The sequence below is a fragment of the Triticum aestivum genome, chromosome 6A, assembly GCF_018294505.1.
Source record: "Triticum aestivum cultivar Chinese Spring chromosome 6A, IWGSC CS RefSeq v2.1, whole genome shotgun sequence".
Classification (NCBI taxonomy): domain Eukaryota; kingdom Viridiplantae; phylum Streptophyta; class Magnoliopsida; order Poales; family Poaceae; genus Triticum; species Triticum aestivum.
Window position 1 is genome coordinate 549,018,764 of NC_057809.1, and position 18,239 is coordinate 549,037,002.

Here is an 18,239-nt window from a genome sequence, read left to right on the forward strand (position 1 = left end):
ATTCCAAAGTACAGTTGGCGTCCACCAGAATACCTACCAACCCAGACCGGACAAGCATGAACGAGAAAAATAGGAAAAGTCTGCTCTCCCAATGTTGGCTTCCTAGCTTTGTGTATCGAACGCTCACGTGTTGGTTTGGTTGGGTGGTTGAGCAAGGAGTGCACAATGAATATAACACGAAAATATATGTCACAGTGAATGTAGTGAAGCAAATCTGGTGTTATAGATGTTGGTATATTTTTATATTGACTTTATCAAGCTTGATTAGGTTTGAGTTAGGACAATATTAGAACTTCAAGTCTGCAATTACTTTGGAATGGAGGGAGTAGCCCTGAATGATTCGTATCAATTAAGCTCTCTTTTTTATGGAATATCAATTAAGGTCTTGGTTCAGCTAAAATAAATAAATAAAGCTCTTGATTTGCAATAAGAAAAAAAGAGCAAGAAGGGAGATCCTGTCCAGAAGACGACCGGCACTCCTAGATGCTCACTGGTCGATGAACCTTAAACTCCTTGGATAACTTGGTCAACCCGATCTCCTCCCAAAAAAACTAATCCCGCGACTCCAAATGGGCCAATTCGAAGCTTAATTCTAAACGCCACGACAGGCACTTGCTGCCGTGACAAGCCAAACAAGCAAGCAAGCCTCTCTTGAACGGATCAAATCAGGCGACCGGTTCATCCGCCCGTCCGCTAAAACAAAGGGGAGGTCACGGTCTCACGACATCGGTCTTGCACGCACGCACGCGACCCGGCTGTAATTTCGTCCGACAGTAACAATAACCAACATTTCAATCAGTTAAAAAAACATTTCATTCAGCAGAACCAACATTTCAATCTCCGCGGCTGGAAGCTTCGGGCTCGCAGCCCGGGCCGTATGGATGGACGTGGACCGCAGCCCCCGTCGTGAGCGACGCCGGTCAAAACTGGCATGCAGCGCCGCGGGAAGGAGAGCCAACCAAGCAGCCAGCCAGCGAGACCACCGCGTCCCGGTCCCGATCCCGGACGTATCCGGCCATGACTACGCGTACGTTTCCTCCCACGCGTGCCTTCTGGAAGGGACGATCCCGTCCCGTTGATTGGTTGCCCGAAGCGGGGCCGCGCATGCCCCTATAAAGCCCCGCCATTCTCGCCCCGACTGACCGCAGGAGAAGCTTTTTGTTCGTCTCTTGATCGAGATCGTCTTTGATGGAGCGCAAGAACTCGTTCGGCTCGTCGTGGGCGGACCAGTGGGACTACGGCAGCGACCCGGCCCCGCGGGCCGGCGGGAAGAAGCAGGGCGGCGTGGAGAAGACCAAGGCGGCCGCGGCCACGGGGCTGAAGAAGGTGAAGGAGGGCACCGCGCACGGCTTCCAGTGGATCAAGGGCAAGGTGCAGAAGAAGAAGCAGGGCGCCGCCGGCGCCGGCGACGACGCGGCCGCCGGGTATTAGGCAGCCAGGCTCGGCTGATCCCTGGAGGATGGAATGGATGGATGGAACGCCGATCGATCGATCGGCCGATCTGTTGGTTTCTTGCGTCGTTTAATTGGTTGTGTACATATAGTTTTTGCCGTTCTTCGATTCAGGCTTTGCACCACCACGTAGTAGATCAGCGATCGTTTTAGATCTCTGCTTATTGATTGGTTCTTTCTTCTTCCTTGTGTCCTGTTCTCGATCGATCCGATGAAATTTGCTGCTGATTAGTTTCGTCCACTCACGCTCGCGAGCAGATGCCTGATTGGTGCGTGATCTTCAGGTTTGCGGGCTGCCACCTCCGGCAAATTTCAGTTCAACGTTTTTTTTGGTTTTGTTATCTGAATTCTGAGTAGATGCTGCAGAGCCATGTGATGGTGGAAAGGTCAGTATATGGGAGTTTGCATCTAGTACAGTTGCATAGTTCCATTTCGTCCTTCACAGATGAAATGACCTCATTTTTCGTCCACTTCTGTTTCAACACAAAGATATTTAACACTGAGAAACTGATGTGGAAATTTCATTTCTGTGGGCAATTCAAACGGTACTGTATCAGCATAGTAGCACGGTTTCAGCTTTACATAAACGTACTTGCTCTAAGATTTCAGAAATGGCTTGTCAAGGACAAAGTACCAAGCTCCGTAGAGCTGCAGACATTTTTAGAGATGGTGGGATTCAGAAGAAATGTCTAAAATAGTTGCATGCTTGTCCCTCTATATGGAACATTACTCGAAAGTTCAACTCAGAAGAATAAACCCAGTGACCATTCAACTACTGAGATGGTGAACGTCAGTGAGTCTGTGAGTGCAATCCGAACGGTAAAGGATTTAGAATGCATGTGCACTAGATAACAAAGATGCTAAAAGCACTTGATGCTCATAGAAAGCCCATATGAGCAACCAATTTAATTAAAGTTTAAAGAGAAACGTTTTGTATGATAATGCTTGTAGAGTCACCCAATTTTTCACTTTGGTACAACTACCTATTTCTGTCATCTTCAGTCGTGTACCAATTCATTTATATAGTACCCAATCATGTAAGCAGTTCATGTCACACACGAGGTAAGCAAAACAGGACAACATATGCACACTGACTAACCATCCTCTAGGCTCTAGCAGTCCAGCTGCTTGCCGATGTGGAGTGCATCAACTCCTATTTCGCTGGAAGAACATTGGCAAGGACACGATTTCACCTAAACGGCGTTGTTGACATGATGGATTCGTGACTAACAAAGTGCAAACCAGATTAGTTATGAGCCATCGTCATCTGCCCATCTGATAGTCAAGTCACAGTGCATTATCCCCTGCTGCATGTATCTTTTCAGTTACTCTCCACACCAGAGCTTTACACATCCTGTGACATTCTTGCAAAGTGCATCCAAGTTCAGTCGAGAAGAAAAATACATAATTCAGAAGCTCAATATTATTTATTCTGCGGGAAGTGGCAAGTTGTATAGCACCAAGATCACATTGCAGTGCTGAAGGCCACTGAACTGAAGGGGGAAGAAACATTACACATACAGTAGCACCTTACTCCAAGCCTAGTGGTTGACATACAAACTGCAGAGCTAATGGCTTTGGGCAGGCCATGACTGCACGCACGCGAGCATACAGCAAAGGGAACACCTCCCGCTTATTTCTGATGGTACCTCCCCTGCTCGACCCGCTGCTTGAACTTGTCCTTCTCGTCGTCCGACTCGCCGAGCACCGCTTCCTTGGGTCTCCTGCACCGTCTCCTTTGCGCCCTCCGCGACGTCGTCGGTCTTCTCCTTGGCCATCTTCAGGAACTCCTCCGCCGTCGTTCTTGCCTTCTCCCCGATTTCGCCCAGCGTGTCACTGTCGTCGTGCTTCTCTGTCGAGTGGTACTGGGAAAATCACATGAAAAAGAGAAAGGTTATAGAACACACTGTCAGATGTACCACTATGTACCCTGTAGTAGTATGTACACTGGACTTGAACACCTGCACATTCGACTTGCCACCTGAACATTTCTCTACATCATTCATATGCACTGCCCTGCCGACTGTTCTGCCTTCTTAAACATTCTGATTTCCTAGAAGTTTAGCAGTCTTTTTACATCACATCTCTCACATAGTAGTTCAGTACTACCTCTGCAATTCACCATGCAAGAATACACTACCACTTGGACAAACTCACAACAGTAGATCGCTCTGCTACATGGTAGTGGTACTACTACTTCTGAAGATTCCTAGAATAGTGTGGCGCTGCCAGATGAATGAAACGCCGAAGAAGGCAAGGCAGGAAACTCAGAATTCAGAAACTCAAGGGCAGTTGTGCTGCGTGAGCTCACCCTGGGCAGTAGAACGCCGTTGCCAAGCGCGGCCAGGGCGGTGGGATCTTCCACGGCGCTCCTGGAGGGGCAGCCGATTGCCCTCCCGCCATGAACGAGCAGCCGCTTCATCCCCTACGCCGCAAGGCCGATCTCAGCCTCTCAAGTCGCTCGCGGAGATGCAAAAATGGCTTCGTGCTCGGGCCCGAAGTAGTAGCAAGGCGATAGGGATGGGGATGTGAGAGACGATGTGATCAGGATTCAGGAGCCGCCATTCGCGCTATAAGAAGTCGGGAAGCGTGGAGAAAGGACACGGGAGTCGGCACGTGGAGGGGGAGCACCTCGGCACGTAGCGAGCTGGCATGCGGAGTTGTGCAGGGCTTTTGTGGCTTTTGCGGTGCTGGAGCTGTGGCCTTTGCCTTTGCAAACTTGTTGGAGTGCGTGGCCGATTTGAATTTACTAGTACTGCTGCTGATGGGGTCCGGGGACAAGCAGGAATCCAATGACCTGTTGAACTGGACGTGTATCTTGTTAAGAATAGAATAGTTGCTTACAATTAAGCTAATTAGGATTAAGTTAATTGTTAGATAGGTTGCTTAGTTCTCAAGCAACTATGTACTTCCTTGACTCTCAAGGCAACTATGTAATTTCTTGACTCTCAAGTAACTATGTGCTTACTTGACCGCCAAGCATCATGTGTACTTTCGCCTGGGTATAAATAGCCCATTTCTATCATCAATAAAGACTGATGAATCATCTTTCATTCAAACTCTCTCTTTCTTTATTTTCTACTTTAAACATGTTATCATGCACTTTTGCTCTCCGATCGAGCGATTTAGCCACACACAAGGAAAGAGATTACACAAGAGGGATCGCCTCACAATCAGGGTCTAGAAGAACAGATAAATAGCAACTTAACGATTCTGTCGGAATCAACACCTGGGAGCAGCACGGAAGAATCGCACCAAACCAAATGCGATTTTAATCTAATTGCTATGATACATCATATGCTAGTGCGATTTACCTAATGTTTGTTCTTGACTATCAGGAATTGCCGTCCTGGGTACGACAAGACAGTCGAATGGCCTTCACGGCGCAGCACTCCAGACCAGTGCATGAACGCCGCACTTCTCAACCAGCGCGCCGCGCATGCAAGAACTAGGCGTCACATTTACCCCTTTTTTCTAACCAAGGCGACCAGTCCAGGAAACAGGACAAGAATAGAAAAGGAACTCCGAAGCAAAAGGATACACATACATGAATAAGTCTACGCGTCCTGGACTACTTCTCACATGAAGCTTACGATCAAAGTACTTGATCGCAATACCTATCAGGTGCTATGATCCCAATTTTATTCGTAGTACATAATCATGTTCAACCAGAAATCAGCGCCGTGGGCACCGGCCACGCCACAACAACAGTACTTGTTGAAGGCACTTAGGAACCGGACCGCATCAGCATCCCACTTCATGTAGCGGCGCTCGGCGCTACCCTCCGGTGTGCAGCCTTTCGTGGAGCGACCCAGACTGGCGGGTAAGAGCACGCGGCGAAGCCCTCCGGCATGCGGCGGCATCGCCTCGACTCCGGCCGCACGTGTACCAAAGCCACGTCGACTCCACCCGCGCATCACCTTCCATCCCCGCGCTCCCTCTCAGTCATGGCCTGCCTACTCGATTTTGGCCCAGTGCGCGGCTTCCTCTGGCACAAGGCGGGCCAACCAATGCAACGCTTCCCAGTAGCGCGGCGGTGGATGATAATCCTCAGCCGCACGTGAGAAATTGGGGATTTCTATCCTCTAGGTTATCTTTTAGTTTAAGCATTTAAGTTTCTGTTATCTACAAAAAGGTCCCTGTAATTTCTGTTAAGCCCTCAGGCTTAGTTCATCATGCAGTATAGCGCTCAACTTCAACTCTCAAGTTGTCTATACTCCTGCGATTTGTAGTACAACCCTCTGTTTTAGCACTTTAACCATCAGGTTATTACTATTTGTATTCTATAAGCCCTCGGTTTTAGAAAACACACGTGGGAGAACCTCAGTTCATCCTAAATTACATAAAATAACTATACATCATTTTTTTAATGGCAATACCACTGCAAAAGAATGTATTGCTTATATTTCAGATCCTATTTTTCTGTAATTTAAGACATCAATTATGTTTTTACCGCAAACATTCTATATGACATGTGATTTTAGGACAACTATATTTTTGCAGTCGAAAACAATTTTTCTTGCAAATCTTAATGAAACTCAAATAAGAATTATAAATTGTCATACTTCATATGACATGCCCAAATTTTATTTGTGAATCACAAGGTATTGGTGGCATCTACTGCACCGTTTGAAGATTATCCATCATTACTGTGAGGTCTACATCTTGTTACCAACAAGATGACTACCTTCAAAGTGCTCTTCCAAATATCAATATTAGCTGTGACTACCCTCAAGATATCATAAGGTAACACTAGCATCTACTGCAAAATTTTGTAGACTATCCACTATTACTGTAAGGTCTACATCATGTCACTCTGACAGATGATTACCTTCAAAGTGATTTCATAAATTTAGCATAACATAAGGTAATAGAGATATGAACATCTACTGGGAAAAGTCAGACTACGTTTTCTATTACTGTGAGATCTACACCGCATTTGGTGATTATCTTCAAAGTGTTATCTATTTAATTTGTGGTATACACATAAGACCCCAATAAAATTTGCTCCTCACAAGCATTTGTTGTTGTTCACTAAAATGATTTGCTCTCATAGTAAATATAGTTCTTGCACACTCGCTATCTACCAAAATGGTATTGTGTGCTAATATCAACTATTCAAGCCTCATTTTGCTTGAATATGTCACAGAAAACTATGCAAATATTTGCATATACTAGTGATTACCGTCTATTACATTGGTAAAATACATGGCAGTGAAGCCTATGTCACTATTTATAATTATAGGGTTGTCCGTCCATCAAGATGGATTGCATAATTATGGCAACGATTGAGTGTCTCAACACTTTTGCAATGTCCACATCACATTATGGTTAAACTTTCACAGTGACTAACAAATGTCATACATGCAATGCGGTGACTCTAAAGTTGCAACACTCATATGCATTTTATGTGTCCCAACTTCACTTAGATCTCAAACTAAGTACATAATGGATGACATTCTATTCACCCTGAATATTTCCCTTAATATAAACATGATGCCTTGAGCATATCGCAAATGATTACCCATTCGTTTTTCAAGACTTCAAGTCATCGCAGCTCACAGTTCTGTCACTTAATCAACCTCAAGTTGAGATCTCATGGTCAATATTTTCATATGCCTTAAATACACTTTACATCCTCTTATGATGGTACTACAAATTTCCATGATGAAGAAATATATAATTTCTTAAAATCATCAGATCCACCCAACAGGTGATATATCATTATTTAAAATATTTGCTAGTACTGAGAATACTATGCAAGTCAGTGGTCTCAAAAATGAACCACGAGGATTTCAAAGTAAAGTGTAGGATAAAAGACAAAATTACCTCTTAATAGGGAATATATCGTTTTCAAATGATCACAAAGACAAATATCCAGTTTGTCAAATGTGTGGCTATACAAACATCGTACATATGATTACCAAACCCTCAAACATATGGTCAAACCACACCATAAATTTTAAAAGGCCAATAAGTTAAATGGGATAAATTTGCAAATTTGCAAATAACAATAAAATTCTGGTAAAGGATTGTTCTCAGAATCTTCATCAGAAGGAGGAACAAAGTCTAGTGCAGAAAATGGAGGATGAAAACATTTGCACTCAAAAATATCGGAGACCTCAGGTAATCTCCTAATTATCCCAATATATCATTAGCCCATACTTGTACTACTACATGTAGTAAAATGTCCAATATCATATCCATTGGATACAATATTCGATAAAGTTGAATGTATTTTCCAATTCATACTCAATATTGTTTCGTACACAATGATTTTCTAAGTATTAATAAATTAAATATTAGGCTTGATAGCCTTAGCCATCCTGGTTTGGGGATAATTAGAAAATTGTTGACAATTCGGTTGGTCACAACTTAACAAATTGCAAAAATATTCCCCAGATCATCAGATTATATGCGCACCACATGTGCCATAGGGGAAATAAGTTTTAAGGCACTCTCACCTTAAAATTCTAAGCATGACACTTATTCTTCCTTGAACACATTCAAAAGATATGTCTAGATTGCTTAACCATTATCTAGGGTAATTTAGATACTTCATGGTACTCATATACACATTCATAAAATGTTTTTAAGTGTGTCTCTTATCACACACAACCATGCATGATCTTACTAAAAAAATTGCTCAACTTATCAAAGTAAGAGCAAATTCTCCTGAAAACAGGATCTATAAACCCATTCAAATGAACAATGTTGTTGAACTCACTCAATGAGCATTTTTTGCATTAAGTACTTTATGTACATACCCAGAATGGTTTAGCTAAATTTCTTATCAAAGAGATTTAAATGAATTACATGACCACTTTTAAAGAATTGTAAATTCACCGGCCTCTTGCTGGACACATACGGCCTTACACACCGTAAGTATGTTCTAAATCATACCAACTGCATATCATACTACTTTCCCCTTGTAGTTACTACGTGGAAATCAAAAAAGTATTTCCCACCTGCGATAATTCGGTTACATACCGATATCACCACTCCAGCGTACATCAATGGGCACTCACGAAAATTAGGGATCTATGTGAGGAATAACAATTTAATCGTCAATCAAAATTATTCATAGCCCGTATGCTGACTGCATCAGCAATAAGGATATTTTTCGGCATTAGGGGGAGGTAAGTACCATAAAGAATGCCGAGAAATAAATTAGAAATGTTATTCACATTCAATCCTTATATCCGTGTACTCAAAGAATCTGAACTAGAAGTTTAGAGAATCATATATTTGCAACACATTGCAAATCTGCCACATACATTTACTGATGACAAGGTGTCACTAAATTCTATCAGAAAGAGTGGAGGTACCTGATAAACCACTCTTCTCCCAAAATGAGAGCAAGAGGGGGAGAAAATCTGACAAGACGAGATATAAGTTCTCATATGCTTCCGCGGAAACAGAGGAAATCAAATCCTCAACCAGTAAATGTAATTCAACATCAAGTTGAAAGACACCTCACTGGATGCTCATCATCCAAAGCCCGGCATAAATGTGCACAAATGTTTTGGTGCCAGGACAGCGAAACACCTTGACTCCATTTGTTGTAGGAAATCACAAGGAGTTAAAAGGAATAAATATTTTATCCACAAACTTCAATGATTCCACGAGGATCATATAAACTAAAGACTACATTTGTCGACATATATTTCTTCTCAATTTGCTAAAACCTTTTGGGCCCAGAACCAAAATCCATGGTAGAGTGCCTCTTGCACTCATATTGGTTCACATAAAAGGAAGCAAGTAATGAAGAATAGCACTCGCTCAACAAATGAGTGGTATTTACCGCAGTAATACCTACTCCTCATAAGTATCTTCCGTATGGAATACTAAAAACTTCTCATTCATAGACAAAGTCAATGAGGTGGTGAGCAAGTGAGGCTTGTAGCAAAGGGTTCACGCAGAGACCCGACATCAATTATGATGTAACATACCCTTTTGGTATGAGTGGAATTATGTTTCGATACTAAATATCATTGGCAATAAAAAATAACAATATCCATTCAGTTAATGGATGCAGTGACTACATACTCATATGGATCACTCATTTCAGATACCTATATTATAGTCCCTGAAGGGCTTACAATTCCGAATCCAAAGACAAATCGCAACATGTTTTTGTGTAAAACTTCAGAAGTCACTCTATGGCTCAAAATAGTCGAAAATCATATGGTACTACCGACTAAATGAGTTCCTTCTTCAAAAGGATTACTCGAATAGTGATGATTGTTTATGTGTTTTAATAATGAAATCACAAATTTGATTTTCTTACATCACCTCAGTGTATATCGATGATTTCGTCATCAATGTATGTACAAGACCTAAAAATGCATAAAATCATCTCAAGACGAAAAATTTGGATTCAACCAAATTTAGCTTAAGCTTACAACTTCAGCATTCTCTCAAGAATACATATATCAGTCTGCATATATCCAAAACATATACGAGAAGTTCAATGTGGATATATCATATCAATAAAAGACATGTAATATGGTCATACTACCCCTGATAGGGTACAAATCCTTTCATACCTAGGGGTGTTAATGAAGTGATATCAGGACCTGAAGTTCTATATCTCACTAATGTCAAAACACTCATATAATTGCAAACTACGTCAGGACTGACACTATATTTGCTATCTTTGTTCAGAGTGCAAACCCCAACAAAAGGTATATGGTCGATATAGGAAATATCAGCTTATATCTCAAGCTCACAATAAATCTTGGATATTTTCATCAGGAAATACAAGATATGGCCATGACAATACCATCTCAATGATTGAATTTGCTGGAATAGCCTTCATATGGAAGTCATATAAATGGGATTTAATGGCTATTTCCAGTTATCATTCTGACATAATCGCTTTATCTAAAAGCATTGCAATATATGCATGGCTTAGCAGAATGATTAACCACACTCAAAATCATGTGGTTGAGATTCATCAGAATCACATAACTTGATTTATCAAGATGCTACCACTTGTGTTACTCAATACCTACATGTTATATGAAGAGCAATATCATAAAGTACATTGCTCGAAAATTACTTATCCTCACGAATTATAAAAAGTGAGGAAACAATATGCAAACAACATACTTTGAAAATCTTACAGATTATTCATAATGTCATGATCATATCAATGGAATTTGTATTGCACATTCTCCAGGTTTGCAAAGTTCAGGGGGAGTAATTTCCCAAATCTATAACCTATTAACAATCCTAAGATTGCATATATTGTATTCTTTTTCCCTTCATGAGTTTTCCCTAATGGTTTCTTATAAAGGTTTTTAATGAGACAATATAAACACAAGTTCACGTATATGTCATATCATTTTCTCCTTATATTTTCCCATTGGGTTTTAAAGGAGTTTTCAATGGCGTATCATATCACACTCTTATCCCTTATGAGTTTTCCATAAAAGTTTCTCATAATGGTTTTTAGTGAGGCAATATCTTATCAAAGATCATACATCATACTTTCTATTTTCCCTATCTGGGTTTTTAAAGAAAGTACTCAAGACATATTAATTGTTCTCTAAACTCATCAATGAGTTTTCTCCTTCTTGAAAGGTTTTTCTCATATGAGTTATCAAGAGACAATAATCATTATATGTTGCATTATTTTCTCCTTATTATTTTTCCCACTGGGTTTAAAGGAGTTTTAGCAACATATCTGCATTATTCTCCTCATATTTTTTCCACAGGGTTTTTGGAGGAGACGGTCAAGATTATTGAAAGAATTTGTCAAGATGATGGATATACCAAAGAAGAGGCGTTGTATAAGCGGGAGTGTTAAGAATAGAATAGTTGCTTACAATTAAGCTAATTAGGATTAAGTTAATTGTTAGATAGGTTGCTTAGTTCTCAAGCAACCATGTACTTCCTTGACTCTCAAGGCAACTATGTAATTTCTTGACTCTCAAGTAACTATGTGTTTACTTGACCGCCAAGCACCATGTGTACTTCCGCCTGGGTATAAATAGCCCACTTCTATCATCAATAAAGATTGACGGATCATCTTTCATTCAAACTCTCTCTTTCTTTATTTTCTACTTTAAACATATCTCACGAGAACTGGTCGGTGTTTGTTTTCGGTGCATCCGAATTTGTGTGTCTATAGGTTGAATTCTTCTTTCTACGCTTTTTTATCTGCGGCGATCATTATTCAAGTGCGTTGGTCCTTTGGCAATACATTTGCCTGGCTTCAATGAGAGAGGGACGATGACGTTTGGCTCCCATGCTCGTACTCGTCGCTAAGTGGCCGAACATGTATGTAATTTCTATTGCTTCTTCTGTTCTTTGACTAAATCTTATATGCGGAGTAAAAAGAAACGAAGGGAGTACTATCATGATGTTTGATGAATAGACCAAAAGTTTCTTTCGCAAAAAAGAAGAAAATAATTTACACATAGCAAAGATCATATATCGAACATAGCAGGTTTGATTTACAAACGGACATAGCATAAAGTTCACAATGATTGAACATGGCAAGTTTCATCGTACGTAACATAGCATATTGACAAAGTTCATTCGACGATAGATTAAGGTAGAGGAGGGGGCTTCGGACTTCACCTGTTCCTCATCGACTGCTTTTGTGACGCCTCAAGACCGGAGCTTCAGTTGCCTTCCAGGGTTTCTAGGTTTTGTCGTGTGTTTTGTTTGGTCCGTTGCATTCATCTTTGCATCATGTGCATTGCATCATGTCATCATGCCATCATGTCATTAATCTTTGCACCTCTCCTCAACTAAATAAATGGCATGGATCTTTGATCCACTTAAATCGAGGGAGTTCATATGGTGAAATTCTCTTTATAACATATGAAAGTCTCCTACTATTATTAGGGAGCTATTATAAATATTTCATTAACTTGGAATCACCCATAACACAATTGCACTACTCTTCAACTCTTCTTTTATCCGACTCAACTTCATATATTTTCTTGTCATCTCTCTCTCAAGCCACACCCATGCATCATCACCTCTCACTTCCTTCTTTTTTTCATGTCTTTACAAGTGACTTTATTCCTCCTCCTTTAATGTTCATCTTTTCCCTATAAATCTTGCCTCTTTCCTACACCCTCTCTGTCAGATTTCATCCCATTCATAGTTGTTTTGGTCAGGTTAAAAAATGATTGAAGTTTGAGAATAATTCAAACTCTAATTATTTTTCTACCTTCTAAAAATGCCAGGGAAATTTATTCAAACCCTACATAAATCCGGGGTTCCAGATATATATTTATATATCTCATATCCCTAACCAAAACCCCCTGGATTTTCCCCTTTGTTGATTGTTTATTTATATAAACAAAAATTAACAAAGGAAAGAATTTGGAGGGAGAGAGAGAGCCAGCAGCCAGGCCGGCCTGCTTCCGAGGCCCAGCAGGCCCATCTATTCCCTGTTTAACCCTAGGCCCAACTGAACCCTCTCCCTCGATCCCCTCCTCCCACTCGTCTCCCTCCTGCGCCGCCTTCAGACGCACGTAGAGGAGCAGCGCATCGCACCTGATCCCCGCATCGGCCTCTCCTTCCCCCGCGACCAGCGTCTCTGCTGCCTGCCTCGACATCCTCACCTGGATCCTCGTTGCCAACCCTGCCGCCGCTTGGCCCCGACGCCCCGGCCTCTCCTTCCTCGCGCCGCACCACCATGGAGGCCCAAGCAGCCGCTCCCTCGCCATTCCTCGTCGTCCCGACCAGTAGCAGGTCGCCAGAGACCTCGCCGTCCTACCTCCTCTTCGTCCTCCTCCCAGGAACCTCTCTCATCTCGCTCTCCCGTCGTCGTTTTCCTAGGGAACCAGGAGCTCAAGCCCTGCCATGTCCGCTGCCCGTTCGTCGCCTCCGCCGCCGAATCCGCGTCATCGGCCCCTCGTCGGAGTCGCGCCAAGCTCCCCTGCATCGCGCGAGTCGCGAGCCCCTGCCTCCTCGCCGCTCCGTGTTGACCAGCTCGCCAGGTCCCTTGCACTAGCGCCGTGCCTTCCTCCTCTGCTCGCGAGCCCTGCTTCGCTGTTGCGCCTCCATGGCCTCGCTGCCTTCGCCGCACACCAGTAGCGCATCCACCTCCGTCGACCTCTTGTTGCTGCAGGACCCTCCTCATCGTGCACTGTCGCGGTTCAGTTTCTTCTCTCTCAAGGTCGAAGGACGCCAGGTACCAAGACGTCGCAGACCCGGCAAGTTCATCTACGGGCATGTACGGCTACCGTCACTAAAGACATGTGTACGCTTACACAACGAACCTTGGAGTTTAGCGAGAGACCAAGTACTCCGATAACATGTGTACCATTACACCCGAAGACCTTGGATGCACCAAGTTTCACTACCGTCGACTAGTACGACTACCGTCGCAAAAACGAGACCGTCAAAACCGGACCGACAAGTACCTCGAGAACGTCTATACCTCTACCGTCGACGTGCTTTTCGTCAAGTCCCTCTACGAAAACGTGTCCCACTACCGCCGCCCGAACGTCTACAAAACATGTACCATGGCCATCGTTGAAGACCCCGTGGACGTCAAGTTCCGTGTCGTGACCCCGAACATCTACAGACATGAACCACTACTTTCCTCGACGACCCGTGAACGACTACTTTCTCTATGAACTGACCCGCTTCAAAACGCACGCTTCGAAGGTGTAACCCCGAGACGACCGTCCGAGAACGTTTGCATGTGTTGTATGAGATGCACCCATTGTCTGCACCATGTCCGGTTTGATCCTTGCACGTTCCTCGTTAGCCTTGTCGCGAACTCGTGGGACATCCGGAATCCGGGATCACCCCACCATCTTTTGCACGCTCCCGACACATTTCCTTTGCACCGGTATCTCCATGAACTACCAGAACCGATATGTTGCGTGGCATCATTTTTGGATTCGTTGCCGTGGCACCCCTTTCGTTTCCGCCACGATGACAAATGCTTCATAATATGTTCATGTCAATTTTTAATAAAAATTGCATAAACTTGCACATGTCATCCGCATCATGATAATAACTTTTAAAATGTTTAAAATTGTTGTTTGCATTAATTTGCTAAATGTATATGGGGATTTACCAGATTTGTTGTTTGTTATATCCGGCCCCATTTAAATTGTTTAGATGGTATAGTTTTGTTATGCTTCACCTCTTGCCATGTTAACCAACATTTAATATTGTTGAGTACCTAACCGGGAATGAACTAAATAATTGATGTGGTGTTCCGTCAATATGCAACTCGTTGCATATTGAGCTCAACTTAACTTGTAGTATTGTTTGTGCACTTTGTCATGCCATGCCTCATTAAAACGGACATGAATCATACTTGGTTGTGCATCAGGCCATGTTATGCTTGGTTGTTTACTATGTTGTTTGCTTCTTTCCGGGTTGCTTCTCGCCTTAGCTTCGGTTTCGTTCCGGAGTTGTGAGGATTCGTTCGACTTCGTCCGTTTGTCTTCTTCATGGACTCGTTCTTCTTCCTATCGGGATCTCAGGCAAGACGACCATACCCTAGAAATCACTTCTATCTTTGCTTGCTACTTGCTCGCTCTATTGCTATGCCGCGATACCTACCACTTGCTATATCATGCCTCTCATTTTGCCATGTCAAGCCTCTAACCCACCTTTCCTAGCAAACCGTTGTTTGGCTATGTTACCGCTTCTTTCAGCCCCTCTTATAGCGTTGCTAGTTGCAGGTGAAGCTAAAGTTTGTTCCATGTTGGAACATGGATATGTTGGGATATCACAATATCTCTTATTTAATTAATGCATCTATATACTTGGTAAAGGGCGGAAGGCTCGGCCTTATGCCTGGTGTTCTGTTCCACTCTTGCCGCCCTAGTTTCCGTCATACCGGTGTTATGTTCCTTGATTTTGCGTTCCTTATACGGTGGGTGTTACAACTTTCCCTTGGGTTTCTGAAGCGGCGGTTGTATCTTTGTCATAGGCATCAGCAGTTGGATGGTCGTCGTCGTCATCGATGGTTGTGCCGCTGTCGGACGAGGAGATGTGTGGATTCCGTTCAGACGTTGGGCTGCACGGGCCTGCCCCTTTGGGAGGCAGGCGGCTTCCACCGAGGCGACCATCTTTTCCTGGGTGAGGCGACCCGACTCCTCGATGTCGATCGAGAGCTCCATCACATTTTTGTAGAAGCAACGATTGGCATCCGTCTCCACCAAGGTGAAGGAGCAGTGGTTGATGTCATGGAGGATGTCATTGCCGGCGTCGGCGGGCGGAAGTGGCTCCGACCCGGATCTACACGATCTGTAGCCAGACTGGCTGGAGCCAGCCCACGCCGCCCTCTGCCTTGCATGACGAGCGACCTGCGCCTCTGACTCTGGTAGCCGCGAATGCACTCGGGGTGCGGGCATGAGAACCCATCGCCGCCCGAGAGGAGCAAGGACTGGACGTGTCAGGCGCCGCCTGGCGACGGAGATGCGAACCGCGACAGGCCGCCACGGGTCGGCACTGAGCTGCGGCTTCCCCTGCGGGCCATCAAGAGGCTAAGGATACTGCAAAGCTTGAGATCCTGCCATTGTACATATGTGATCGACGGAGGGAAAGTTCCACGTCCTCCTCCTTGGGGCTGGATTCCTCCTTAAGGAGTGCCTCCCAATCGATGGGGTAGGACTTATTGCCGGATCCACTGCCGGAGTTGGCCATGGTGGTGTTGGAAGGGGCCGGGACGAGGAGGGTAAGGAAGGAGATGGTAGTGGACGGATGCAAAGCGGTCAAGACTATGGATGAGGACTATGGTTTGATCTAGGATGGGGTATATGTGGGATCGGGTGGACCAGTCCGATGTGATAGACGTGTTTAGGCACGTGCGGACCGTCCCATATCCGCCCCACATATGGGTTGAGTTTGGGGGTGCCGATCAGCTCGGACATTTGGGTTGGGTATAAGGCGGTCGGTTGGGTGCCGTTTTTTCTGACCGGGTTGTCCGCCCGAACATTTAGGGAGGTTTGAACAACACGGATGTAGATGCTCTTAGGTGACACCAAAACATCTTGGCTCTTCAAGGGAAAAAATTCTTAAGTATAGCTCCACTTGGTATCAAATGTGAGTTAAGTTTATGAAGAATACGATTTTGCTAAAGCATATCCAGATGTGTCTTAATTATCGCACATCTAAATTCTATGTCATTGATTTTACACGGAGATTTGTGTGGATATTTTTTTCTTAGTATGTTTGAATGAATCATTTAGATGTGCAATACTTAGGCTAGTCGTAATGGGAAGTATCATATACTAGTATCATGCACATGATACTAGTGTATGATACTACATCCTTAGTGCATAGTATCATAGAGTAGTATCATAAGTAGTTTTATTTATTGTCATACACGACACATAGTTGCATAGAATTTATTATGATAAGGTATCATAATATGATACTCAACCCTTTCTTTATTCATTTAATATTACGCGACCTCGTCAAAATTGCCTACTCCCTCCGTCTGGGGAAAAGTGTACATATACTCCCTCATTTTCGGTTTATAGGGCTTATCTGAAAATTTTAATTTTTTCATTTTATAAGGCTGAATTTGGTTGTTCCTCATCACATGTTTAGATTCCAAGGTGCATTAAATCATTGCATGCAAGTATTAAGAGAAAATTTGACCAATGCATGTACTTTATGCATGCATGCACTGCAATTAATGCATTGGTAAACATATTTTTTAGGAAAACAAGAGCATTAATTGGATGCTTTTGCAAACTACAAAAAATATACCACCACTCACCATCTACGTTGGTTAGTGAGATTTTTGAATTGACCACTATAAACCGGAAATGAGGGAGTAGAAATTTTAGAACAAATTATGGAGTGGAGTAAAAAACGCATTTGAAATGTGCAACCCACCATATCTCTCCTCTTTAATTATCTACCCCCCAATGACCTAAGTGCATGTAAAATTAAGGAGACCATGTGTAGAATGTTATTGGTCTTGATTACCGTGTGATGAGAGAGAAGCATTTTTCCCACTTTAATGTGCATTGAGAATATAGATGTACACTCTTTTGCGGACAAATTTTAAAGCCAAATATACACTCTTCACCGGACGGAGGGAGTGCTTGGCATGCATGATAGTACTAGCTATAATACTCCCACTACGGCCAACCTTAGAGCACATCTAGATGTAAACCACCCCTTACAAAAAATTAGATATGCCCAAGACATACCCTTGTACTCCTTCCATTTCTTTTTACTCTGCATATAGAATCTGTCTTAGGTCAAACTTCATAATGTTTGGCCAAATTATATATATATATATACACACACACACATATATAAACATTATTCTGATTACGGGATCAGAATAATATCCTGATCACAACATGAACTTTCCGAGTAACGCGTTTGACCTTCCCCGAGTACTAGGTTGAACTTCAGCTAAAAGGTGTCCAAATGGGGCTTTCGATATATCGCTGGAAAGCTATGGACATCAGTATCATGACCCAAGTTAAATTTTTGGCAAAATGTAAGCGGTTTAAGAGCAGTTTTGAAAACCATTTTTTCTTCATACAAAAAACGTGAATCGTATTTTCGATCGCATTTTTAAACCGCTTATCGGAATGAGGCAAATAATATGGCGTTGGAAAGCTGCTGCAAAACCGCTCCTTCCACATGTTGAAAGTTTTCTCTAATTCCCTACGGTTAAAGAGTAATTCGGAAAATCGTAGAATTTCGCAAATGGAACACTCGAGTTTTTATTTTGATGCCATTTCTAAACGGCTAATCCAATTGAGGCAAATAATATGGCGTTGGAAAGCTTATGAAAATGCGCTACTTTTTCATGTTAAAAGTGTT

The 18,239-nt window shown here is 43.0% G+C and overlaps 2 protein-coding genes across 2 annotated transcripts; one reads left to right on the forward strand and one right to left on the reverse strand.

Annotated features, from left to right (window-relative positions):
- The first annotated feature begins 835 nt into the window (after positions 1 to 835).
- Positions 836 to 1,633, forward strand: LOC123128407 (uncharacterized). Its single transcript, XM_044548394.1, has one exon. The coding sequence runs from the start codon at positions 1,189 to 1,191 to the stop codon at positions 1,429 to 1,431; it is 243 nt and encodes an 80-aa protein (XP_044404329.1). The 5' UTR covers positions 836 to 1,188; the 3' UTR covers positions 1,432 to 1,633.
- Positions 1,634 to 2,856: 1,223 nt separating this feature from the next.
- Positions 2,857 to 4,081, reverse strand: LOC123128406 (uncharacterized). Its single transcript, XM_044548393.1, has 2 exons — positions 3,763 to 4,081; positions 2,857 to 3,316 (listed from the first exon to the last, which is right to left on the reverse strand). The coding sequence occupies exons 1-2, from the start codon at positions 3,871 to 3,873 to the stop codon at positions 3,020 to 3,022; spliced, it is 408 nt and encodes a 135-aa protein (XP_044404328.1). The 5' UTR covers positions 3,874 to 4,081; the 3' UTR covers positions 2,857 to 3,019.
- Between the last annotated feature and the right edge of the window lie 14,158 nt (positions 4,082 to 18,239).